Here is a 26,684-nt window from a genome sequence, read left to right on the forward strand (position 1 = left end):
GCTTATCTGCAATGGAGAATGATGCCCGCATCACATGGGAGCTTTGCCAAATGATCCACATTCCCAGTTACAATACCAGGGTTACAGTAAGCTCATTATTTTACAGTCACGGATAAGGTTGTACTGTGTCTACAGTACAATAGCATACTAACAGGATCACGCTAGGCTTTAGAAATGGAGATTGTTGTCTGTAGATGTTTCTGTAGTAATAACCTGAATTAACCGTGTCCCTGTTACTGTGCCTCTGATGTCCAAAGTTGTTCTCAAACTGCTGTCAGAATGTGGGATGCTACTACTGTACGACACCAACAAAGCAACTTATCGTGCCTGTCTGTTTTTTGCCAGTGACAGATTTTCTTTTCTCTGTTTTCACAGTAACCTTTGACCACTTCCAGATTCTCCGGGCCATTGGGAAGGGGAGCTTCGGAAAGGTAATGAAGCCAGAGCTCTGACTCTACTCTCTATCTGCTCTTTGTGAGTACATTTGTTCCTGGGAGAAGTGACCGTTACGCAGCTCGAAGGCTTGGGGGAGATCCAGTACCTCCAACCAGCCAGCTACAGATATGTGTGTGAGCTTTGCGGGCAGGCGGTGGCTGCCACCGCTCAGGACCCTGGGTAACTCTGTGGCACTAATTACCCCCTACAATCATTATCCTCAACGAGAAAGCAGAGACGGTCTGGTAAAGTGGGCCTGAAGTAATTACCTTTGAATTCTGATTAATCTAAACCGCAGCCGTTAATTAATTTAGCTGTGGCTGCATTTTTGTTTCTTTTAAATGTAATCTCGTGTCAGCTGGGATGTAAGTAGATTTGACTCGCTGTCTTATATCTAATTACAGACCATGTAAGTTAGCTCAGATCGCTGTTTTGCTCAATGCTTATCTTTGTGTAATGAAATGCCAATAGGGAAAGTGTGTGTGCGCGTGTGTGTGTGTGTGCGTGTGTGTGTGTGTGTGTGTGTGTGTGTGTGTGTGTGTGTGTGTGTGTGTGTGTGTGTGTGTGTGTGTGTGTGTGTGTGTGTGTGTGTGTGTGTGTGTGTGTGTGTGTGTGTGTGCCCGTGTGCCCGTGTTGTTTTGAAACTAAATACCACAACTCTTCAAATCCCATCTCAAGTGACATTATGGGTTTTGATTGGTACTCTAGTGCAGTAGACTCAGTTGAGTATAGTTTGCATTTGATGTGTGGAGAATAAATCAGTATGGTCATGCACAACAATGTTTGTATCCAGCCACACTTTATAATCATCAACGATATAAAAGGAGGACTGTGGTTGTGCTACGTCGGTTGAAAAAAGCTTATCTGCAGTTTGACTCTAAAATATCATGATATTTGTTCATTATTCTTGCTGTCGACGCAAGCCCCTATGCAATCTTTCCGCTTTGCTCTCATCAAAATCTTTTTTGGGGGGGCAAAATAAGTGTCTCTTCTATACAGAAAGTCAGCCCCGGCTGCAGAATACATTACCATCTGAATTGATGTTCATTTCACTTATTGCTTCTTTCCCTCAAGCTGCTGTCACTACCCTTATGATGTTAGAGGGAGTATGAAATCCACAGCACCCAGCCAGGGCTTTAAAGGCTGAGCCATTAGACACAACAGGCCATAGACTAGTGTCCAAAAGGGTATTACATATCACTGGATATGAAAACCCAGAGGGAGAGGAGCCCTGACAGTTATGTCTCTCTCGCACACGTACGTGCTGACACGCATGCCTGTATGCGCACACACACATGGGTACACACACATACACTTTTACAAGCATTCAACACATCCAGTTGAAATCAGAAGTTTACATACACCTTAGCCAATTACATTTTCACAATTCCTGACATTTAATCCTAGTAACCATTCCCTGTCTTAGGTCAGTTAGGATCACCACTTTATTTTAAGAATGTGAAATGTCAGAATATAGTAGAGAGAATTATTTATTTCGGCTTTTATTTCTTTATTTCTTCTCCTGACAGAGCTGGTGTAACTGAGTCAGGTTTGTAAGCCTCCTTGCTAGCACAAGCTTTTTCATTTCTATTATCCAATAGAAGTTGTTGATTCGGGACACATTATTTGAAAATACTCAAAGTATTTTAAATAACATAATCAAATACACATGTATTTAAACTAATTTTCTGCTCTGTTGTAAACTTTGTTGTTTAGTATTTTGCTCATAAAGCATGAGTCCTCTACCTGTGGTGTTTTTTGTCATTTATCATCTTTCATCTGACTCTTCGTGTGTGTGTTTGCAGGCTAGGTTGTAGATAACACTTCCTTGTAGCTCAGGGTCTGATTGTAGATATGTGATGGGAAGGTTGTGCAGGCAGACGGACAGAGGGACATATTGCTCAAACACTCGGACTCAGACTTCCAGACCAAGTTTGAACAGTTTGGAGGTCATCTTGCCTCGACCATGGGGAGCTGTGTGATGTAGCTGCACTTGGTATGCATGCTATTACAGAGCAGCATGGTCTTCCTACCAATAGGGGACTGTCACATGGGAGAATGTGCTGACCGTGTGTTTGTGTGTGCTTTGAGGTGTGTTTTGTGGTGTTTGAGGTTTCACAGGTTGAATGCAGCACGAATGGGTCTTTTCCTCCATGTTTTATACCAAAATAGTCCCTGCCGTGTGTGTACTTGTGCGAGCCAGGCATGTGTGGAGAGCCCGCCTGTGGGGAATGAAAGGAGGCTCTCAGTGGGAGAACTGTTTGGAGCTGCGGAACCCCACCGAGACCACCTCTACACTGGCTATCTAATAGACATCCTCTTTGGGCGCTGATACAGGCTCTTGTGCCTGTCCGCTCCTGCATGCGTACACACACACACACACACCGCTGCTGTCTGTAGGAGTGGCTGCCTTCCCATCTTCCTGTGATGGGTGGTAGTAATAGAGGAATTGGAGAAGGAGAAAGGTCTGATTATTTCTCTCGGTCGCGATGGAGAGTGACGCCGTCCTACTTGTGACGCCGAGCAGCCTGCCGTCCCCTATGGCGAGGGGAAATGGCCCACATACGGGCTGCGGAATAATTGCCTCTCCCCCTGTTGCTCGCTGTGCTCTCTGGTCCAGGAGTGGTCCGTGGCGCCACTAGACTCATTAAGGCCCTTGCGACGGCTCTGTGTGTGAGAAGAGACTCCACATAAAGCCGCCCAGCGTGGGGACCACCACCTGAGACGGTGACAATAAGACAGAGACGGATCCTTAATGGCAGCAGGTATAGATTGACAACAGTCTCAGCCTCTCAGTGGAGAGCAGGGCACAGGAAGGTCAGGGGAGAGATGTCAGCGATGTCACAGAGCTTGGTTAAGGTTGCGTTGACAGCGGAGCTCAGCTGGTGGATTCACAATGTAAAGGTCCCTCTCGAAGTGCTGTGCGAAGACTCGTTATGATATGGCTCCTGTGGCGGACTGGCAGTGACAGTGAGAGGAAACCGAGAGGCAGGGGGACCGGAGGAGGGGGATAACAGACCAGAGAGATAACATGGAGAGAAAAGGACACACAGACAGGGCACACAGATGGGACACGCAGACAGGTAGGGTTTTGTGCTGCTGACGTGTCTGTCAGATTGTACGGTAGGTATCCACATTGCCTGTCTCCAGAAAGGTCAGGGTGATCACTGATGACAGGTCTTTGTGACTGGTTCTATATCAGGCTTAACAGCACGATATGGCTGTGTCTGAAATGGCACCGTATTCCCTGTACAGACCGCTACAATACCCCATAATGTCAAAGAGGAATTGTGTTTTTAGAAACGTATACAAGTTAATGAAAAATTTAAAGCTGGCTGTCTTGAGTCAATAAGTATTCAACCCCTTTGTTATGGCAAGTCTAAATAAGTTAAGGAGTAAAACATTTGCATAACAATAAACATAAAAAGTGTGCAATAATAGTGTTTAGCATGATTTTTGAATGACTACCTCATCTCTGTACCCCCCACACACATACAATTATCTGTAAGGTCCATCAGTCGAGCAGTGAATTTCAAACACTGATTCAACCACAAAGACCAAGGAAGTTTTCCAATGCCTCGCAAAGAAGGGCAACTTTTGGTAGATGGGTAAAAAAACAAAAAAACACATTGAATATCCCTTTGAACAAGGTGAAGTTAATAATTACACTTTGGATGGTGTATCAATACACCCAGTCACTACAAAGATAAAGGAGTCCTTTCTAACTCAGTTGCCGGACAGGAAGGAAACTGCTCAGGAATTTCAATTACATTTTTTCCTGATTACAAAGTGTTATATTTGGGGCAAATCCAATACAACACATTACTGAGTACCATTCTCCATTATTTCATTCATAGTGGTGGCTGCATTATGTTATGGATATGCTTGTAGTCGTTAAGGACTGGAAAGTTTTTCAGGATACAAAAGAAATGTAGGAACCTCCTGAGTGGCGCAGCGGTCTAAGGCACTGTATTGCAGTGCTAGAGGCATCACTACAGACCCGGGTTCTATCCCGGGCTGTATCACAACTGGCCATGATCGGGAGTCCCATAGGGTGGCGCACAATTGGCCCAGGGTTAGGGGAGGGTTTGGCCGGTGGGGTGGAGTTTACTTGTCTCCTCGTGCTCCTTGTGGCGGGCCGGGCGCCTGCAGGCTGACCTTGGACGTCAGTTGAACAGTGTTTCCTCCGACACATTGGTGCGGCTGGCTTCAGGGTAAAAAAAAATCTATTTAATACATTTTAAATTCAGGCTGTAACTCAACAAAATGTGAAAAAGGGGTGTGAATACTTTCTGAAGGCACTGTACATAAACAGTGAGTAAATAACAGTATATACAGTTGAAGTCGGAAGTTTACATACAGTTAGGTTGGAGTCATTAAAACTCATTTTTCAACCACTACACACTTTTCTTGTTAACAAACTATAGTTTTGGCAAGTCGGATAGGACATCTACTTTGTGCATGACACAAGTCATTTTTCCAACAATTGTTTACAGACAGATTATTTCACTTATAATTCACTGTATCACAAATCCAGTGGTTAAGAAGTTTACACACAATAAGTTGACTGTGCCTTTAAACAGCTTTAAACAGAATATTATGTCATAGCTTTAGGTGCTTCTGATAGACTAATTGACATCATTTGAATCAATTGGAGGTGTACCTGTGGATGTATTTCAAGGCCTACCTTCAAACTCCGTGCCTCTTTGCTTGACATCATGGGAAAATCAACAGAAATCAGCAAAGACCTCAGAAAAACAATTGTAGACGAGTCCTATATCGACATATCCTGAAAGGCCGCTCAGCAAGGAAGAAGCCACTGCTCCAAAACCGCCATAAAAAAGCCAGACTAAGGTTTGCAATAGCACGTGGGGAGAAAGATCATAGTTTTTGGAGAAATGGCCTCTGGTCTGATGAAATAAAGGTAGATCTGTTTGGCCAACAGGATGCATGTTTTGGAAAAATGGGGAGGCTTGCAAGCCGAAGAACCCCAACCCAACCGTGAAGCATGGGATGGCAGCATCGTGTTGTGGGGGTGCTTTGCAGCAGGAGGGACTGGTGCACATCACAAAATAGATGGCAACACGATGAAGGAAAATTTGAGGATATATTGAAGCAACATCTCAAGACATCTGTCAAGGAGTTAAAGCTTGGTCGCAAATGGGTCTTCCAAATGGACAATGATCCCAAGCATACTTCCAAAGTTGTGGCAAAATGGCTTATGGACAACACAGTCAGGGTATTGGAGTGGCCATCACAAAGCCCTGACCTCAATCCTAAAGATAATTTTTAGGACAGAAATGAAAAAGCTTGTGCTAGCAAGGAGGCCTACAAACCTGACTCAGTTACACCAGCTCTGTCAGGAGGAATGGGCAAAAATTCACCCAACTTATTGTGGGAAGCTTGTGGAAGGCTACCTGAAACGTTTGACCCAAGTTAAACAATTTAAAGGCAATGCTACCAAATACTAATTGAGTGTATGTAAACTGGTGACCCACTGGGAATGTGATGAAAGAAATAAAAGCTGAAAGAAATCATTCTCTCCACTATTATTCTGACACTTCACATTCCTAAAATAAAGTGATGATCCTAACTGACCTAAGACAGGGAATTTTTACTAGGATTATATGTCGGGAATTGTGAAACTGAGTTTAAATGTATTTGGCTAAGTTGTATGTAAACTTCCGACTTCAACTGTAAATGGATTATGAGGTGACCAGCGTTCAATGACTGTATACAGTGCATTTGGAAAGTATTCAGACCCCTTGACTTTTTTCACATATTGTTACAGCCTTATTCGAAAATTGATTTAATATTTTTTCCCCTCATCAATCAACACACAATATCCCATAATGACGAAGCAAAAACAGGTTTGTAGATTTTTTTTGCTAATTTATTAAAAATTAAAAACTATCACATTTACATAATCATTCAGACTTTTCACACAGTACTTTATTGAAGTACCTTTGGCAGCGATTACATCCTCGAATCTTCTTGGGTATGATGCTACAAGCTTGGCACACCTGTATTTGGGGAGTTACTCCCATTATTCTCTGCAGATCCTCTCAAGCTCTGTCAGGTTGAATGGGGAGCCTTGCTGCAAAAGCTATTTTCAGCTCTCCAGAGATGTTCGATCGGGTTCAAGTACGTGCTCTGGATGGGCCACTCAAGGACATTCAGAGACTTGTCCCGAAGCCACTCCTGCGTTGTCTTGGCTGTGTGCTTAGGGGCATTGTCCTGTTGGAAGGTGAAACTTTGCCCCAGTCTAAAGTCCTGAGCGCTCTGGAGCAGGTTTTCATTAAGGATCTCTCTGTACTTTGCTCCGTTCATCTTTCCCTCTTTCCTGACAAGTCTCCCAGGGCTTCCCGCTGAAAAAGATTCCCACAGCATGATGCTGCCACCACCATCATTCACGGCAAATGATGGTGCCAGGTTTTCTCCAGACGTGAGGCTTGACAGTCAGGCCAAATAGTTCAATCTTGTTTTCATCAGACTAGAGAATCTTGCCTTTTGGCAAATTCCAAGCGGGCTGTTGTGCCTTTTACTGAGGTGTGGCTTCTGTCTGACCACTCTACCATAAAGGCCTGATTGGTGGATTGCTGCAGAGATGGTTGTCCTTGGTACCACCTCTCTGACCAAGGCCCTTCTCCCCTGATTTCACAGTTTGGCCGGGCCGCCAGCTCTAGGAAGAGTCTTGGTGGTTCCAAACTTCTTCCATTTGAGAATGATGGAGATCACTGTGTTCTTGGGGACCTTCAATGCTGCAGAAATGTTTTGGTACCCTTCCCCAGATCTGTGCCTCGACACAATCCTGTCTACGGACAATTCCTTCAACCTTATGGCTTGGTTTTTGCTCTGACAAGCACTGTCAACTGTGGGACCTTATATAGGCAGGTGTGTGCCTTTCCAAATCATATCCAATCAACTGAATTTACCACAGGTGAATTTTAGAATACAGCTTTAACGTAACTAAATGTGGGAAAAGTCAAGGCGTCAGTACTTTCTGCACTGTACATGTGATATTTTTGCAGGGCTGAGTACCGGGCAGGTAGCTGGCTAGTGATGGCTGATCAACAGTCTGATGGCCTGGGGATAGATGCTGTTTCTCAGTCTCTCGATCCCAGCTCTGATGCTCCTGTACCGTCTCTGTCTGCTGGATGGTAGCAGAGTGAACAGACCATAGCTCTGGTGCTGAGGTCCTTAATGATCTTTTTGGCGGCCTTCCTTTGACACAGAGTGCTGTAAAATCCTGGAGGGCAGGCAGTGTCCCCCGCGGTGATGCGTTGGGCTGACCGCACCACCCTCTAGAGAGCCTTGCGGTTGAGCGGGGTATAGTTGCCATACCAGTTGGTAGTACAGACAGACAGATTGTTCTCCATGGTGCTTCTGTAGAAGTTTGTGATGGTCTTGGGAGCCTTGCTGAATTTCTTCAGCCGCCTGAGGTTGAAGAGGTGCTGTTGTGCATTCTTCACCGAAGTGTCATTGTGATTGGAACATTTCAGGTCTGCAATGATGTTCACAACAAGGAACTTTAAGCTTTTGACCCTCTGCACTGCGGCCCTGTTGATGTGGAGGGGGGTGTGTTCCCTCTTCTGTCTCCTGTAGTCCACAATCGGCTCCTTTGTTGTTTTTTTGCGTTGAAGGAGAGTTTATTTTTCTGGCACCACTCCTCCAAGGCTCTCACCTGCTCCCTATAGGTTGTTTTGTCGTTGTTGGTAATCGGGCCTACCACTGTTGTGTCGTCAGCAAACTTAATGATTGCGTTGGAGTGGTGCGTAGCCACGCAGTCATGGGTGAAAAGGGAGTACAGGAGGGGCCTGAGCACACATCCCTGTGGGACCCCTGTATCCAACCTAACATACTATTACAGTATTGTAAGGAACGGTTTGAATGACTAGAGATTAGTCATATTATATTTTTTCCAATTCATTCCAAATATCCCAGCTAATGCGTAAAGCTGTTTTACTAAGGGTAAAAGCCAAAGTTGTAGTTGTGCGAGATGAATAGTAGTCTATAATTTATTGACTGCTGGCAGGCTGTTGTTTGGACCTCCATACACTTATATCCACAGGATGGTGTGAAGGAACTAGTAAGATGGGAAAGCTCTTTCATCCTTCCCCGGCACTAGGAGGGCGACAGTTCCTGAGAAAACAAACTTTCCTGTTAAGCTCTACTATCTCGCTCTGAGGCCAAGCTCAAGCAGTCAAATGGAGGCTGTTTTGTTATTAATGACTATGGCAGCCTTAAAAGTGCGTCATGTAGCTCTGAAAATGGCCCCCAAGCTCGGTAAACATTTTCCTCCCGCCTGTCACTAGCGATATAAGGGAAGATGGCAAGGGGAATGAATTAAATAAAAGGGATTATTTACTCTTCTCTCTGTGACTGACAAGTTCATCAGAGCCTGAAAACATACAGTATTTGCCTTGCTCATCACTGCCTCTCGAACAAAACAGACAGCTAGAGCCCATGTTACATCCTATTGTTTGTTTGTGTGTGTGTCTATGTTATTTTATGCTTACATCACTCTCTGTTTCAATCACGTCCTACTGCTGTTTGCATACAGTATGATATGCGCTACACTATTATACTGACAAAACCAAACCTATCCCTCTCACGCAACACCCCACCTGAAACCCCAATATGAGATGTTGATATACAGTATGTGAGCACTTGTGTTTCCCCAGAAACAGGAGCACATAGACCCTAAACGGACTTTTAAACTATGAGGAAGTTCTTCCCTCTCATCTCTTAAAGCAGTGGTCATCAACCATTCAATCGCGACCGACTGGTCAATATTCAAGGCATTCCTAGTCAATTAGCAAATATTTCTGTAGAAATGCCAACGATAAAGCGTTGCACTTCTATTTTTTTTTTTTTGTCATGCACTGTAGGTGTTCCCATTTTTAAATATAACATTTTTCTGAAGGGGCACACTCCACCTACCCGATTGACCAGGAGAGCTAAATCAGGAGATGTAAATCAAGTGTGCCTTCTGCGTTGGCCAATCGGATAGCTCAAATCACTGTGCCTACAACTTCCACGACCGCACAGCAAAGTTTGATACTAGCCTTCCTGAGAGGTAATAACTTTTAAAACCATGATCAGGGCGAGACTGTCAAATAATACAGCAAAGAGCTGCTGTTTTTGAGTCACTTCATGTTTGTTTTTATTCAACACTTTTACAAAACTTAAAACATGCTTCTCCCTACTTCCACTCACGCTACAACCAGCACTGCAGCTGCAATGAATGAGTAGCCAAGCGTAGGCCTGCATTTTTATTATTAGCAGCTCGTTGTGTCTATTTTATCGAGGCATATTTCACTTTCTCTGGTCATAGGAACAACATTAATTTGTGCATGAGGCAGAAATAATGTGGTGCGATTCAAGTTTTGCCATCAGGTGGATGATGTGTCCCCTCTCCCTAGTCAGTCTCACCTTTGGAAAGGAAAGAGCAGACCCTCTGCTGCTCTCTCCATCCTTCCTGTGAAACTGACAATCAGAAGCAGGTTCAGTAAAATAGATGCAGTCGAGTAATATCAAAAAGCTAATTATTTGCAAAATATTTCAATTGATTTATGCTCAGCTGTGCTTCACATGTAGTTCAATTGATCTATTTTGTTATCAAAGCTCTAGTCTTTAAATACAGTATAATAGGGTCTGAGAAAAACAATATTGGCAGGCCAAGCATTACCAATATGCTGTGATAATGTTTAAAGCCTACTGCACGAACCTCATTCCTACATAACCGTTTTTATTAGGTTAATGTTGGTTAGGCTTACAATTTTTAAGTCATGTTTCAAAAAATAACCTGGCGGTAGGTCTAGGCTTGCTTTTTAAATCCAAAAGTAATCTTGACTCAGAAAAGGTTGGGGACCACTGTCTTAATGTCACAACATAGTGTGGTTAAAGACATAAGCTGTGTTCGAATACTCATACTAACTGCACTAACCCGTACTATTTGTGACATAAATTGAGTATGTAGTATGCTTAACGGTCATAGTATGGATATAGTTAGTATGCCAAAAATTCCTGGATGTCATACTAAATTTGCCAAAATACGAAGTATATAAGCAGTCGACACAATTTCCCTGCTTTTACGGCCCATAATGCAATTCTTCAGAAAATGAGCGTGGCTTCACAGCGTTTTCAGATTTGAAGAAAATGGTGCAAAATATGCAGCTGAAGTCCGACGAGAGCGGACACAAATTAATTGCTTTAATTAATTATGACAAATGTTAAGAAAATATTGAGCAATGTAATAAAGTAATGGCTTTTCAAATAAGTTACGATACACGTGATGTTGGCTGAGAATTTGTTAGCTATGCTATCCTTACAAACTGCATACTTTACAGCAGTATGTACCTGTATGTTAGCTAGTTACGTAACGTCAGTTGGCTACTAATACATCGAACTTGCCAGGCAGTATATTAACCATAATCTAACTAACTACCCAATGTTTATTGACTTGATTATTCACGTCATTCTTAGCTAAGTGGTATAGTTGTGGTGTGTTTTCAATGGACAATGTTAATTCTGCCTATCTACTCTGATTTCAGAGCACTCTCGTCTGAGTGTGCCAGAGCGCAGAATAACTGATGAATTTATGAACGCTCAACACCCGTTGAATATATGGCCGGTGTAAGTAAGCGTCTGCAAAAAACGCAATTAAATTGTTGCCAGCAGCACAATTACAATCACCAATGCTCTGGGCAACATGAAAACAGCCTAACCAACTCCGCTGGGGTGAGTGAAATGGTCAGAGTGAGGTGTCATTTGTGTCTGGAAATGGCTAACAAGCTAGCCAATGTTAGAAAGTTAGCTTTGGTGCTTGACTGTCGTTGTGAGGTCAGAACGCTCGGATCAACCCTCCTCGGCCAGAGCGTCCAATTACACGCTCCAAGAGTTTACAGAATTTACAAACTGACAATCTGACAACGCGCTGGATTTACGAACTCACAGAGCGCACTCTGGCACTTCAGATAGAAATTATGAACACACCTGAAATCGTAAAATGTCTAGCTCGTCATTTGTTATGCTATCAAGCTATCAAGATGTTGCATAGCAACAGCATCAACTTCCGGTAGACTAGTATGCTCAACTGAAAGGATACCGTTCGTTTACAGTATACTAAAATGAACTAATAGTATTGTTAGGTTCTAAATGAACCAAGTAAAACTCACAGATGAATAGTAAAGCTTAAACCATTTTTATTCACCCATTGGGTTATACAGCTGCATAAGACATGGTTCCACCAGTGGTAGTATATATACCCCAATTTGGGGTGGAATCTCCTCCTCCTCTCTAAATATTACATTTTTGTTGCTAGGCAGGAAATTAAGTGACGCGGGCAATAAACTGTTCCTTCTCCCGGAACGTGACCTGACCTGACCTCGGCCCCCTTCCTCCCTAAACCACATCTCCACTCTGATCAGTGCCTGCCAACGTCTTTCCTTCACTCAGTACATTCCCAGCTGAATTGCCTCCACCATATACATTTCTCCTACAGATAACAATTAGCTTCTGGTGTAGACCCTAGACTATAGCACTCAATATTTCAATAGGATACCTGATAATTAACACTATCCCAAGTTTAGGAGTCAGAACCCAGAATCCATCAGTATGTAGTATATACTCATTAAGTATGTAGTATACAGTATGTTAGTATGGGTATTCAAACACAGCTTTAGTAACTTAGTTGTAGTCACAATCTGGTTACCTATTAGTACAAACATAGTTATGTTTTTGGGTTATTAAATATTTATAAATTATTTCCATATCTTCTAAACTACCCACAATGCACTATTTCTCAATGTCATATGGAGGATGTACTATGTGCTACCAAGTTCGTATGCTAGCTCAGTAGCTAGCTCAAGCTGGCTAACACTAGCCACACCATGCGCTTCACGGGCTTTGTGGCTGTGTTATCTAGTGGGAACCTGTTAGCGCGGCAGGCCATGGGGCCCTCAAAAAGAAAGAGACAATCATACCTGCTTGCTCTAGTTGTGTAATACCTCGTCTGTTCTCCTTTTTGTTTTGTCAACTTTTACGGCATTTTCTCTGAAGTAGGCTACGGGAGTTTTGTAACTTTTCCCACCTTGGCAAGTGCTAGCGTGCTAGCTGCCAGATATCTGGAATCTATCTATTTTGGATTCGCTATATAGTTATTGGATTTCCATGACTCTCCCTTGGGCTGGTGTAGACCCCGCCTCACCTTTGCTTTGGTAGTTACTCAGTCTGCACTTTTTAAAAACGTTTTACCATCGGAAGGACCCAGCCAACAATCTGTACGTCTCTGCTCACTTTTTGCTTTTGATCTGCAGTTATGTTTTAGTTGTGTTGTGTTCTAGCAGATCTCCAGGCGTTGGGATCTAGCTTGCCAGCCATAACCATGGTGATTGGCTAGGCTAATAGCAAGTTGGCTAAATACCTAACATTTTCTGGCTAAGATAACTGCATACAGCTAACATTCTTTGATAACTGGTTAGATGCCATTATGCATTTAAAAAATGTTGGTTTACTTTAATGTAGCTGTAAGGTAGTTGTTGATAGGAACTGGCTGACCCAGTCAGTGTTAATGTAACGTTACCAGGCTGGTAGGGATAATGTTAGCAGGCTAGTAGGGCTAACGTTAGCAGGCTAGTTGGCTAGCAACCTTGCAAGTTGATTTGTAACAATACATTCATAAAGTATTTGCTCATAAATTGGCTGAAAATGTCATTTAAACCAGTAGTCATGAGTGCAAACGATTTGGTTTAATATATGTTATACATTTGAAGTTATTTATTTTGGAGTTTACATTATAGGGAATAGGCTGGTTTGCGGGTCCTCCATATTACATTACACCCTGGAAAAACATTTCCCGACATGACTTCGGAATTATGATAGGTTTTATGTAATAATTTGAAAAATATAAACGTGAGTTGTAACTTTGCATTGGGACTTTTGATGCGTATACTAATGCAAATCCATATGTTACATGTGGTTACATTTAGGCTTCTTACCCTTTAAGACCGGTGCCTGATGCTGTTCACGTTGTATGTTTTTCCTCATCTGTCCTAAAACAGCTGCTGCTTGGTTCACTTGGCACTTAGCTGACCTAGAACAAGATAATCCTATGCTTCCTGACTCCACTAAATTTAATTAAGCCAACCTTTTTTTCCTCCTTCATCACACCGAGGGCTCCCTGGAGTTCTGGGCTGTGACAACAATTGATAGGGCAGTGGAATCAAAGGGATAGGCGTTCTTTAAAAGGTATCATCCCGGGGCAACCTTGGAGAGCCACTATTTATTACGAGGACAACTAATAGTACTGCCTCATCTGTGCAATCACCTGCTTTAAAACTGGACCCACAAACACAGTTAGCCTAAGCACATTAGCAACAGAAAATGGTTGCTTTTCAGGCCAAGTGTTGCCTGGCTCCGAAGACCCAGCTACATAAATGTAGTTCAAGGGATTGTTATGATTTCATATCCGATTATATGTGTCGTAGGGGTAAGGTGTTAGTAAGGCTGTACACGCCCTTAAGCAAACAGAACAATGCTCATCCAGAGGCGGCGCTCCTAGTGGCCGGGAACTTTAATGCAGGGAAACTTAAATCCGTTTTTACCTCATTTCTACCAGCATGTTAAATGTGCAACCAGAGGGAAGTAATCTCTAGACCACCTTTACTCCACACACAGAGATGCTTACAAAGCTCTCGCTCGCCCTCCTATTTGGCAAATCTGACCACAATTCTATTCTCATGATTCCTGCTTACAAGCAAAAACTAAAGCAGGAAGCACCGGTGACTCGGTCAATAAAAAAAAGTGGTCAGATGAAGCAGATGCAAAGCTACAGGACTGTTTTGCTAGCACAGACTGGAATATGTTCCGGGATTCATCCAATGGCATTGAGGAATACACCACATCAGTCACTGGCTTCATCAATAAGTGCATCGATGACGTCGTACCCACAGTGACCGTACGTACATACCCCAACCAGAAGCCATGGATTACAGGCATTATCTGCACTGAGCTAAAGGGTAGAGCTGCCGCTTTCAAGGAGCGGGACTCTAACCCAGAAGCCTATAAGAAATCCCGCTATGCCCTCCGAGGAATCATCAAACAGGCAAAGCATCAATACAGGACTAGGATCGAATCGTACTACACAGGCTCTGATGCTTGTCAGATGTGGCAGGGCTTGCAAACTATTACAGACTACAAAGGGAAGCACAGCCGCGAGCTGCCTAGTGACACGAGCCTACCAGCCGAGCTAAATTACTTATATGCTTGCTTCGAGGCAAGTAACACTGAAACATGCATTCCAGACGACTGTGTGATCACGCTCTCTGTTTCACCAGGCCGCAGGGCCAGTCGGATTGCCAGGACGTGTACACCGAGCATGCGCTGACCATCTGGCAAGTGTCTTCACTGACATTTTCAACCTATTCCTGTCCGATTCTGTTATACCAACATGTTTCAAGGAGACCAACATAGTGCCTGTGCCCAAGAACACTAAGGTAACCTGTCTAAATGACTACCGACCTGTAGCACTCACGTGAGTAGCCATGAAGTGCTTTGAAAGGCTGGTCATGGCTCACATCAACACCATTATCCCAGAAACCGTAGAGCAACTCCAAATTGCATACCACCCCAACAGATCCACAGATGATGCTATCTCTATTGCACTCCAAACTGCCCTTTCACACCTGGACAAAAGGAAACCTATGTGAGAATGCTATTCATTGACTACAGCTCAGCGTTCAACACCATAGTGCCCTCAAAGCTCATCAATAAGCTAAGGACCCTGGGACTAAACACCTCCCTCTGCAACTGGATCCTGGACTTCCTGACGGGCCGTCCCCAGGTGGTAAGGGTAGGTTACAACACATCCGCCACGCTGATCCTCACCACGGGGACCCCTCAGGGGTGCGTGCTCAGTCCCCTCCTGTACTCCCTGCTCACTCATGACTGCACGGCCAGGCAAGACTCTAAAACCACCATTAAGTTTGCAGATGACACAACAATGGTAGGCTTGATCAATGACAAAACAGCCTATAGGAAGGAGGTCAGATACCTGGCCGTGTGGTGCCAGGACAACAACCTGTCCCTCAACGTGATAAAGACAAAGGAGATGATTGTTCACTACAGGAAAAGGAGGACCATCGACTGGGCTGTAGTGGAGCAGGTTGCGAGTTTCAAGTTCCTTGGTGTCCACATCACCAACAAACTAGCATGGTCCATGAACACCAAGACAGTCATGAAGAGGGCACGACAAAACCTATTCCCCCTCAGGAGACTGAAAAGATTTGGCATGGGTCGTCAGATCCTCAATAGGTTCTACAGCTGCACCATCGAGAGCATCCTGGTGGGTTGCATCACTGCCTGTTATGGCAACTGCTCAGCCTCCGACCGCAAGGCACTATAATGAGTAGTGCGTACGGCCCAGTTCATCACTGGGGCCAAGCTTCCTGCCATTCAGGCCCTCTATACCAGGCGGTGTCAGAGGAAGGCCCTAAAAATTGTCCAAGACTCCAGCCACCCTAGTCATAGACTGTTCTCTCTGCTACCACACGGCAAACGGAACTGGAGCTCCAAGTCTAGGTCCAAGAGGCTTCTAAACAGCTTCTACCCCCAAGCCATAAGACTCCTGAACATCTAATCAAATGGCTACCCAGACTATTTGCATTGCCCCCCCCCCCTCTTCTACGCTGCTGCTACCCCTTATTATCTATGCATAGTCACTTTAATAACTCTACCTACATGTACATAGTACCTCAATTACCTCAACTAACCGGTCCCCCTGCACATTGAATCTGTACCTGTAATATAGCCTCGCTATTGTTATTTTACTACTGCTCTTTAATTATATGTTACTTTTATTTATTTATTTATTTGGAGGGGGGGGGGGGTATTTTTCTTAACTGCATTGTTGGTTAAAGGCTTGTAAGTAAGTGTTTCACTGTACGGTCTACACCGGTTGTATTCGGCGCATGTGACAAATAACATTTGATTTGATAAGGGCGGTAATGGTTTCTGCTTCGTTTCCCATGTTGACCAATTTGGAGGCTTTTCCATTTGGAGCTGTCAGTTAAAAAATGTTTTTTTTTAACAATCTCCTCGGAGAAAGCTCATAAATGTGGCAGCACAAAGCTCAATTGTTGGATTTCAAATATTCACTGGTCCATAAAACAGGTATTTGAAGAGCTGGTCTTCTTTTAAATTGTTCTGACGATTAAACCTGAAGCCGCCGTGTGCATCTCTAAACAGACTGGATGCCTTTTTTGTTTTGGTCACATGCTCCAATAGTTCTATGTGCCGATTTAAAGTTTAAATAAAAAAATATATGTTGATCATAATTAAGTTAGGAATGCAGAGATGGGTAAATAACTGACACCTACAGTATGACTTACTGTACATGGGCTTTAGCTATTTTGAAATCTCAACGTGTTTCTGATGTATTCTTTTGATACACAGTACAAGATACTATTCTACGAAAACCATTTCCTTCCTTGAATAAAAATGACTGGTTTTGGACATGATGAATCATTAGTGGTTTTGATATGTATTTATTCATGCCAATAAGCTGTATAAAATCTTTGCCGCCGTTTTTGAGTGACAGGCTCTATTTTGTTGTCGGATAAACCCCTATTGTGTATTTTGCGGCGTGCACTTGGCACCTTCTCCTGTCGTCTGTAGAAGAGTCTCTTTGCCTTGTCAGTCATGGACTGTATCTGTCTCATTTTCAGGTCCAATTAAGAATTTATACTCCATTAGAATAGCAGAGAGATTCAAATACCCTGACAGGGACAGGGTATTTCGAGTCAGAGGGATGGGGTGTGGGATTAGGCTCGATAATAGAGGAGATGATTGCGCTAGCAACAACTAGCGAATGCTTTGCGATTGCTTAAATGGATGCTCCCATTACGACTCCTGACAAGTCCACAATCGTTGTTTTGTGTTTGCTGGTGAGAGTCTCCTCATTAAGCATAGGCTTACTCTAAATTCTAAGGATTATATGGATTAATAAGTTAATGTTATGATGGCCTTTTTTTGTCTCTTATTTATTTATTTACAGGGGTCAATGCATATTAATCAACATCAATATTACAATAATGCAACATCCATGTAAAGGGGCCGGTGTCACGTATACTTCCGCTCTCACTGCTCAGCGTCACCGGTGTACTATCCACCGGTCCTGGCAACCAATCATTACGCACACCTGGCAACCATCATCAGTCACACCTGAATTTCATTACTACCTTGATAACTTACCATTTATCTAGCAGTCTGTTCTTTCAGTCATCAGGTAGTATTGTTTGTTTTCCTTGTTAGACTCTTCTCTTGTATTGTATTCGTTCCATGTTCATTTTCATTAAACTCACACGGCACTTGCTTCCAGACTCTGTGTCTACGTTACAGAATACTACCTAAAAAGAAGAGAGAGAGAAACATATATATATATATATATATATATCAGACGGTCGGCGAACAGGGACACCTACTCCACCAACACAACGATCAGCTGGCGCAACAGCTTGCGACTATGGATGAGGTCCACCATCCAACAACGCTCCTCTGGACCGTACCCCTCCCAGTCCACCCATTGCTGGAGCCGACCCCCACATTGGGAGTCCAGGAGGAAGCTGAGGCTATAGACGGGACTCCCATTACTGTCCTGGGGAGGGGTGTCGTGGGGGGGCATCAGCCAGGGGACCAGTACCCAACGGCTTGAGAAGGGAAGCGGTAATGGACTTAGTTATTCGACCAGATCTGTTAGTGAACACCAGATACATTTGAGTCTGGGACGTCTGCTACTCTGGTTGGTCCTTGTATTATTTTAGTGAGGTTGAAATGGTCTGTGATCTGAGTTTTTTTTTCCCTGCAAGTTTTGTTTTCCCAGTTTATATTGAAATCGACCATGAAGATTCTCCTTCTTATGATCACATTCTTTAAGCATGGTATTTAGATGGTCATAAAACAAGATATCATATATTGGTGGTTGATATGCAGGGCATTTCGAAGGTATTTAGACCCTATGACTTTTTCCACATTTTGTTACATTACAGCCTTATACTAAAATGATCACGTTTCAGGTAACACCCAGATACAGACAGGAGTTTATTACTAGTACAGGGGCAGGCAAAAAGACAGGTCAAGGGCAGGCAGAGGTCGGTAATCCAGACAGTGTTCGAAAAGGTCCAGAATGGCTGGCAGTCTCAGGGTCAGAGCAGGCAGGGGTCAATAATCTGTGTGGTGTGGCAAGGTGCAGAACGGCAGGCTCAGGGTCAAGGCAGGCAGAATGGTCAAAACCTAGAAAACAGGAACTATAGAAAGACACGCGCAAGGGGAAAAACACTTGTAGGCTTGACGAACAAAGCGAACTGGCAACAGACAAACAGAGAACGCAGGTATAAATACACAGGGGATACTGAGGGGAGATGGGAGACACCTGGTGGGGGGGATGGAAACAAGCACAATCAATACCCCTAAATGTATTAAAAATACTAAACTGAAATATCACATTTACATAAGTATTTAGACCCTTTACTCTTTGTACTTTGTTGAAGCACCTTTTGGCAGCCATCTTTCCAGAGATGTTCGATTTACATTAGCATTACAGCCTCAAGTCTTCTTGGTTATGACGCTACAAGCTTGGCACACCTGTATTAGGGGTTTCTCCCATACTTCTCTGCAGATCCTCTCAAGCTGTCAGGTTGGATGGGGAGTGTTGCTGCACAGCTTTTTTCAGGTCTTTCCAGGGAAGTTCTATTGGGTTCAGGCTCTGGCTGTGCCACTCAAGGACATTCTTGAGACTTGACCTGAAGCCACCCCCCCCTCCCCCAGTCTGAGAACCTGCTCCAGAGACCTCAGGACTTCATCAAGGATCTGTCTGTACTTTGCTCCGTTCATCATTCCCTCTTTCCTGACTAGTCTCCCAGTCACTGTCAACTGTGGTACCTTATATAGACAGGTATGTGCCTTTTTAAAATCATGTCCAATAGGTTTCATTTACAACAGGTTGACTCTAATCACGTTGTTGAAATATCTCAAGGATGATCAATGGAAACAAGATGCACCTGAGCTACATTTTGAGTCTCATAGCAAAAGGTCTGAATACCAATGTAAATAAGGTATTTCTGTTCATTTTTAATACATTTGCAAACATTTCTAAAAACCTGTTCATTTTGTTATATGGTATTCTGTGTAAGATTGATGAGGAGAACATTTATTTTAATACATTTTAGGAGGCTGTAATATAACAAAATGTGGATAACGTCAAGGGGTCTGAATACTTTCCAAATGTCAAGTTATCGTTACTCTTTGTGTATTTTATTTTATTAAAAAAAAAAAAAATACTCTGCATTAATGGGAAGTAAGCATTTCACTGTTAGTCTACATCTTTTGTTTATTTATGTGACAAATTAAATGTGATTTAATTTGAGTTTGCTCATTTATTATTATCTGCTTTCTGGTCACAGAACACTGATTTAAATAAGAATTGTGAAAAGAGGGGGAAAAAAGTGACAAACTATAATGTTCAAAACAATTTAAGTTTGTCGTTTGATCCTCTCCAGTGATTGAGCATTTCGTTGAGGTGTGGATCTCTTTTAGGACAGGTGTTTTTCATCTCCAGCCTCCACCCTCCCTTCCTTCGACTCTTTCCACATCAAACGGCTGCTGCACACTTCCCTCTCTCCAAGGCTGTGCAGGGAGGAAATCAATATCCAACTTGACCAATGGATGGGTAGTCCCTCTTTTGAAAGGCCTCTTTAGAGGCAAGATAAGCAGGTGTGCTGTGCAGCTGGTGGCCAGAGATTACAACCATTCAGCTAACGTTGTCACTACGTAGGGTGCCTCACCTCCAGGCAACGCTGTCCACCGCGCTGCTCCTGCCAACAAAGCTGGAAGCAGGCAGTACACACAGTCTGTTCCTGTGATTGTGCCAGTTTATTAGCCGGCGCTTCACCAAGTCACACCGCATGCCCCAGTCGACAGCCTGCCGAGCGGTTTGGCACCATCCTAAGGGCTGGCCCAAAAGTAAATAATCCCAGTTTCCAAAAAGGTTGACCTTTTACTGTGCCTATTTATTAACTCTGAAGTTAGCCTGAATAGCAGGGCTTCATAATGAATATTTAACAATGAAATATAGCCAGCGGGACCATAATGCTTTGGACTGTGCCGCCCATTAGCATTTTAGAGAAAACAGTTCGGAATTAATTAGGCTCACTTTGGCGTCTATTACCCTGAGAAAGGCTCAGACCCAGAAGCCATCGCTCTGACAGTCAGTGCTACAGTCCTAGTCTAGGACCACCATGCTAATCTGTCCTCGCCATCTCCAATGATTTGAATTTTAGATGGTGTATATACTGTACCCTATATTCATAAGCTAATAGTTATGAAAAATGTCAGATTCAGACCTTCAGCTCAGTTTGATTCCAATTGTCTATACCTACACAGAATTGGTCTCTGATCTATTGAATCGCTAATATTCTCTATGAATAAATGAATAAACTCTTAATACATTATCTTTCTGGCTGCTGGTCACGCCCCCATCCACATTGACAGGGCTGTAGTGGAGCGGGTCGAGAGCTTCAAGTTCCTTGGTGTTCACATCACTAAGGACTTAACATGTTCCACACACACCTGCACAGTTGTGAAGAGGACATGACCGTGCCTATTCCCCCTCAAGAGGCTGAAAAGATTTGGCATGGGCCCTCAGATCCTCAAAATGTTCTGCAGCTGCACCATCGAGAGCACCTTGACTGGCTGCATCAACGCTCGGTATGGTAACTGCAACTTAGTTGACCGCAAACGCGCCTCAGAGGGTGGTGCGGACGGCCCAGTACATCACTGGGGCCAAGCTCCCTGCCATCCAGGACCTCTATCAGGCGGCATCAGAGGAAAGGCCAGAAAAATTGCCAAAGACTTCAGCCACCCAAGCCATAGACTGTTCTCTCTGCTCCATCCGGCAAGCGGTACCGGAGCATCGGGTTTCGGACCAACAGTCTCCAAGAAAGCTTATATTCCCAAGCCATAAGACTGCTATATAGTTAATCAAATGGTTACCCGGACTATCTGCATTGACCCTATTTTGCACTGACCCTATGCACACTCGCAAGACTCTACCCACACACACATTCTCACACATACTATACTGACACTCTCACAGAAACTCACACACATACATACACTACATGCGCAGATACACATTTAATACACATACAAGCATACTGATGACACACACACACACACACATACTTTCACACTCATCATATAGTATATGCTGCTGCTACTCTGTTCCTTTTTTAGTCTTAGTATTATCTATACTCTGTGTATATGAACATATCTCCTCAAGTACCTCGTACCCCTGCACTTTGATATGGTACTGGTACTCCCTGTATATAGCGTCATTCTTATTTTTGAACTCTACATCGTAGGGGAAGGGCTCGTAAAGTAAGCATTTCACGGTAAAGTCTACACCTGTTGTATTCGGGAAACATAAAATAAACAAATAAAATGTGATTTGTTCAGTCATACAAATGTGTCTGAACTGAAATGAGGGGCCAGAGATGGGGTATTTGACAGCAGATTTGATAGGTCTGATCGGTCGTTGGCTTCTCGGTGCGATAAGACAGTTTAGTGTAACTGTGGCCTCGAGTGTGAAAGGCCGCTTTGCTCTGGGGCTGAAATCACAGGCTGTCACCAGCGCTCCATGCTTTCCAGCGACAAGGGGAGTCATGAGAAGAGCTAACAGCCTTAGAAGGACAAGTGGTAAAAGCTTTAGCCGTTTGGTTAGCAGTTGCAGTGTTTCATTTTATTTCCCTTCATCGTCCATCCCCTCGCGCAGTGCAGATGACTGGCTGGCCTCTATGAAAATGAGGCTGAGGAAATTGGGTCTGTGTGTAGGCTAGGGCAACAAGGGAGGAAGGAGGAAATCTGGAGGGCCGTGACCCGCGGTGTCACCACGAGGGGGCAAGAAAATCTTTAAGAACATAATTAGAAAAACAACCCCCCCCCATGATCTGTCCATTTTATGAAGGAGCCTGGTTTTACTCAGCAAGCTTCTCCTCTTCCACCACAAACATGTCCTCTGTCATCTACCCAATGCCTCTTCCCACACCATCTCTCCTTACAACTTAACACAGATCCGCAAGGAGGAGGGAAATGGTATTACTTTATGCTGTACTGTAATGAGCCTATGACAAAGACTGACAGAGAGAGAAACCCTGAGTAGGAAAGACGAGCGGGACGGAGAGCAAGGTGGTAGAGCAGTTCTTATTTGTGCTCCAGCTAGAGGGAGAGGGAGGGAGGCAGGCAATTAGATTGCGTTTTGGAGAGTAATAGATTTCCTCCTGTCATTCCATCCTCTAATGCTGTAAACCAACCATCTGTTGTAACGAGGACACCTGGGCTGTTGTGGACAATTCAGTTAGATAGCTGGAGCAGCACGTGAATGTTAGGTTTCACTGATCTGTGTGTGGGTGCGTGCTCAGCCACATCACTCTGCCTCCGGCACCGCAGTAACTTGGTACTACCTGAGACGTGACAGTTGGGGTGGGCTGTATCATCCTGGTACTTTGTCATTCCAACTGTTCAATGGGGTTTGAGGCATTTGTTTTTTTCACATAAAAAGCTATGTGAACATGTTCCAAACTTGCATGAATTGTTTTATCACTCAACGTGGGAGTGGGATAGGTGTAAACAGTGTGTTAATATCACAATTGATTACTTCAATCTTTTACTGGGTACAGTTGATTTTCTATGTTCTTCATTGGAGATACGTACTTATTTATAGAAGTGAGTTTTCTTCCCAAACCATTGTTTATTTTCTGCAGCAGACCGTTTGCGTAACAGTAGCTGAGGTCATAGCTTCCTGGTGTCTGATGTTTTCTGTATTCACCTTCGTGATAACTGTTTTACAGACGCTTGCTAAAAAACTTGAATGAGCAACCCTTCCTTCATGAACCGGCCTCTGTAAAATGGTGTAGAATCAGCTTGATCCCCCTCTGTCGAAGACGCTTGGACCTTCTTTTTGAAAAATATTTTCTGTGGTATTGTTAACAAACACGCCCCCAAAAAGAAAATGAGACTTAAAAACGGGTTCAGCCCCTGGTTCAACCGCGATCTGGCAGAGTTACTCCACCTCAAGAATTGCATTTGGCGAAAGGCTCGGCACACGCAAGCTGACTGGCTATCGTTCAGACAAATGAGTAATAAGTGCACTCAGGCTATTTGGACGGCCAAGGTTAGTTACTTTAAGGAGCAGTTCTCTCTCTGTGGGTCTAACTCCAAGAAGTTCTGAAGACCTGAAGAATAATCCCTCCTCCTCACAGCTGTCCATGTCCCTTAATGTTGATGATGTGGTTGTTACTGACAAGAAGCACATGGCTGAGCTCTTTAATCACCACTTCATTAATTCTTAGGGATAGCCCCCCTAACATAACAAATCTAACTGCCTGTAGCTCAGGCCCTGAAGCAAGGATATGCATATTCTTGGTACCATTTGAAAGGAAACACTTTGAAGTTTGTGGAAATGTGAATTGAATGTAGGAGAATATAACAATAGATCTGGTAGAAGAAAATACAAGATTTTTATAAGATAAGATATAAGATTTTAATTTTTTTACCACCATCTTTGAAATGCAAGAGAAAGGTCCCAGTTCAAGCCATCACTCCGGTTGTAATTCCAATGCAGTGTATGTGCAAAGTTCCAGACAGATAACTTGAAGTATATGAGCGAACTACATGACATTTAATGTGAAGTCTCCCAGGTACATATAGGCAAATCGTGACGGAGACGGTTGCATTCATATTACATTTTTCTTCAAGAATATTGTCAAATCTGTATACTTGGAATTTGATTTAGCTTTCCCAGTATTAGTAGCCATATTATAAGTTCAACATTTGCAAAACAACCAGTTTTCATAACTCTGAATATTCTTATAATTTTTGGCCAAAAGGAAAAGGCATACTGTTGCAAAAGCGTAGCACCTACATTTTTCGACAGACACCCCTGTATAGCCCAGGACAATGGATTTCTACCTAGCTTTGTTTGACCCCGATTGGTGCTTATTTGACAAAGATACAGTCATTCAAGTGAAGACCACCCGCGTTATCGGAGTGCCATGAAGGTGTCGCTCTCTGACTAAATATGGTGTCATATAGGATATACTACACCCCTAATGATATAGTGAAGTCTTTTTACATTCTAGGATCTCTGAGGAATACATTTGATTGTGATTTGACTTGTTGAAACAAGGTTAAAGATGAGATTTTTACAGATTCCTTTCTTTGCAAATTGAACGAGTGGAAACACAAAATAGATCATGCATGCTATATGGATTTTATCTAACAAAACAACACTTTATCTAACAAAACATGTTTTCTCTGGGACCCTTTGGATGATACATTCTGAAATCTTGCTCTGATTTAAGTACACATTTCACCTTCAGAGGTGAATTCATCAAACCTATCACGGTGAAAAAAGTGTTTTGTTGTTGGGAGCTCTCCTCAAACAATAGCATGGTGTTTGTTTGCAGTAATAGCTACTGTAAATTGGACAGTGTAGTTATGTTAACAAGAATTTAAGCTTTCAGCCGATATAAGACACTTACCTGTACCGACATTTGTTGTTTCTCTCAAATCTGCCATCTTGACATGAGGCGCTGCATGATTTAATGTTGATGATGTGGTTTCTACTGACAAGAAGCACATGGCTGAGCTCTTTAATCACCACGTCATTAAGTCAGGATCCCTATTTGACTCAGACATGCCTCCTTGCCCGTCCAACATTTCCTCATCTCCCACCCCTTCTAATGCAACTATCCCCGATGCTTCTCCCTCTTTTTTTCCCCTGCCCCGCTAAAAGTTTCTCCCTGCAGGCAGTCACTGAGTCCGAGGTGCTAAAAGAGCTCCTTAGACTTGACCCCAAAAAACATCTGGGTTAGATGTTTTAGACCCTTTCTTCTTTAAGGTTGCTGCCCATATAATCTCCAACCTTTTTTAACCTGTCTCTCCTTTCTGGGGAGGTTCCCATTGATTGGAAGGCAGCCACAGTTTGTCCTTTATTTAAAGGGGGAGATCAAGCTGATCCTAACTGTTATAGGTAGACCATTCCATTCTTGTGGGCCGGCTATGGAGTATTGGTGTCTCTGAGGGCTCTTTGGCCTGGTTTGCTAAAAACCTCAGAGTGCAGTGTATAAAGTCAGAAAATCCGCTGTCTCAGCCACTGCCTGTCACCAAGGTAGTACCCCAAGGCTCAATTCTAGGCCCCACACTCTTCTCAATTTGCATCAACAACATAGCTCAGGCAGTAGGAAGCTGTCTCATCCATTTGTATGCAGATGATACAGTCTTATACTCAGCTGGCCCCTTCCCGGATTTTGTGTTAAATGCTCTACATCAAAGCTTTCTTAGTGTCTAACAAGCTTTCTCTACCCTTAACCTTGTTCTGAACACCTCCAAAACAAAGGTCATGTGGTTTGGTAAGAAGAATGCCCCTCTTCCCATATGTGTTATTACTACCTCTGAGGGTTTAGAGCGTTAGGTAGTCACCTCATAAAAGTACTTGGGAGTATGGCTAGATGGTGCACTGTCCTTCTCTCAGCACATATCAAAGCTGCAGGCTAAAGTTAAATCTAGATTTGGTTTCCTCTATTGTAATCGCTCCTCTTTCACCCCAGCTGCCAAACTAACCCTGATTCAGATGACCATCCTACCCATGCTAGATTACGGATCCATAATTTATAGATCGGCAGGTAAGGGTGCTCTCGAGTGGCTAGATGTTCTTTACCATTGGACCATCAGATTTGCCACCATTGCTCCTTATAGGACACATCACTGCACTCTATACTCCTCTGTAAACTGGTCATCTCTATACCCGTCACAAGACCCACTGGTTGATGCTTATTTATAAAACACTCTTAGGCCTCACTCCCCCCATCTGAGATATCTACTGCAGCCCTCATCCTCCACATACAACACCCATTCTGCCAGTCACATTCTGTTGAAGGTCCCCAAAGCACACACATCCTTGGGTCGCTCCTCTTTTTAGTTCGCTGCAGCTAGCGACTGGTGCGAGCTGCAACAAACACTCAAACTGGACAGTTTAATCTCAATCTCTTCATTCAAAGACTCAATCATGGACACTTACTTACAGTTGTGGCTGCTTTGTGTGATGTATTGTCATCGTCTCTACCTTCTTGACCTTTGTGCTGTTGACTGCCCAGTAATGTTTGTACCATGTTTTGTGCTTCTACCATGTTGTG

The 26,684-nt window shown here is 43.4% G+C and overlaps 1 protein-coding gene across 1 annotated transcript in view; it reads left to right on the forward strand.

Moving 5' to 3' along the window:
• Positions 1-26,684, forward strand: part of LOC112253086 (serine/threonine-protein kinase 32C-like) — a 90,756-nt gene that overhangs the window by 41,610 nt on the left and 22,462 nt on the right. Inside the window, exon 2 of the mRNA XM_042323073.1 lies at positions 376-431. Coding sequence (XP_042179007.1) covers positions 376-431 — 56 coding nt within the window. The remainder of the gene's footprint in view (positions 1-375; positions 432-26,684) is intronic.

Source organism: Oncorhynchus tshawytscha, linkage group LG01 (genome assembly GCF_018296145.1).
Source record: "Oncorhynchus tshawytscha isolate Ot180627B linkage group LG01, Otsh_v2.0, whole genome shotgun sequence".
Taxonomy (NCBI): Eukaryota; Metazoa; Chordata; class Actinopteri; order Salmoniformes; family Salmonidae; genus Oncorhynchus; species Oncorhynchus tshawytscha.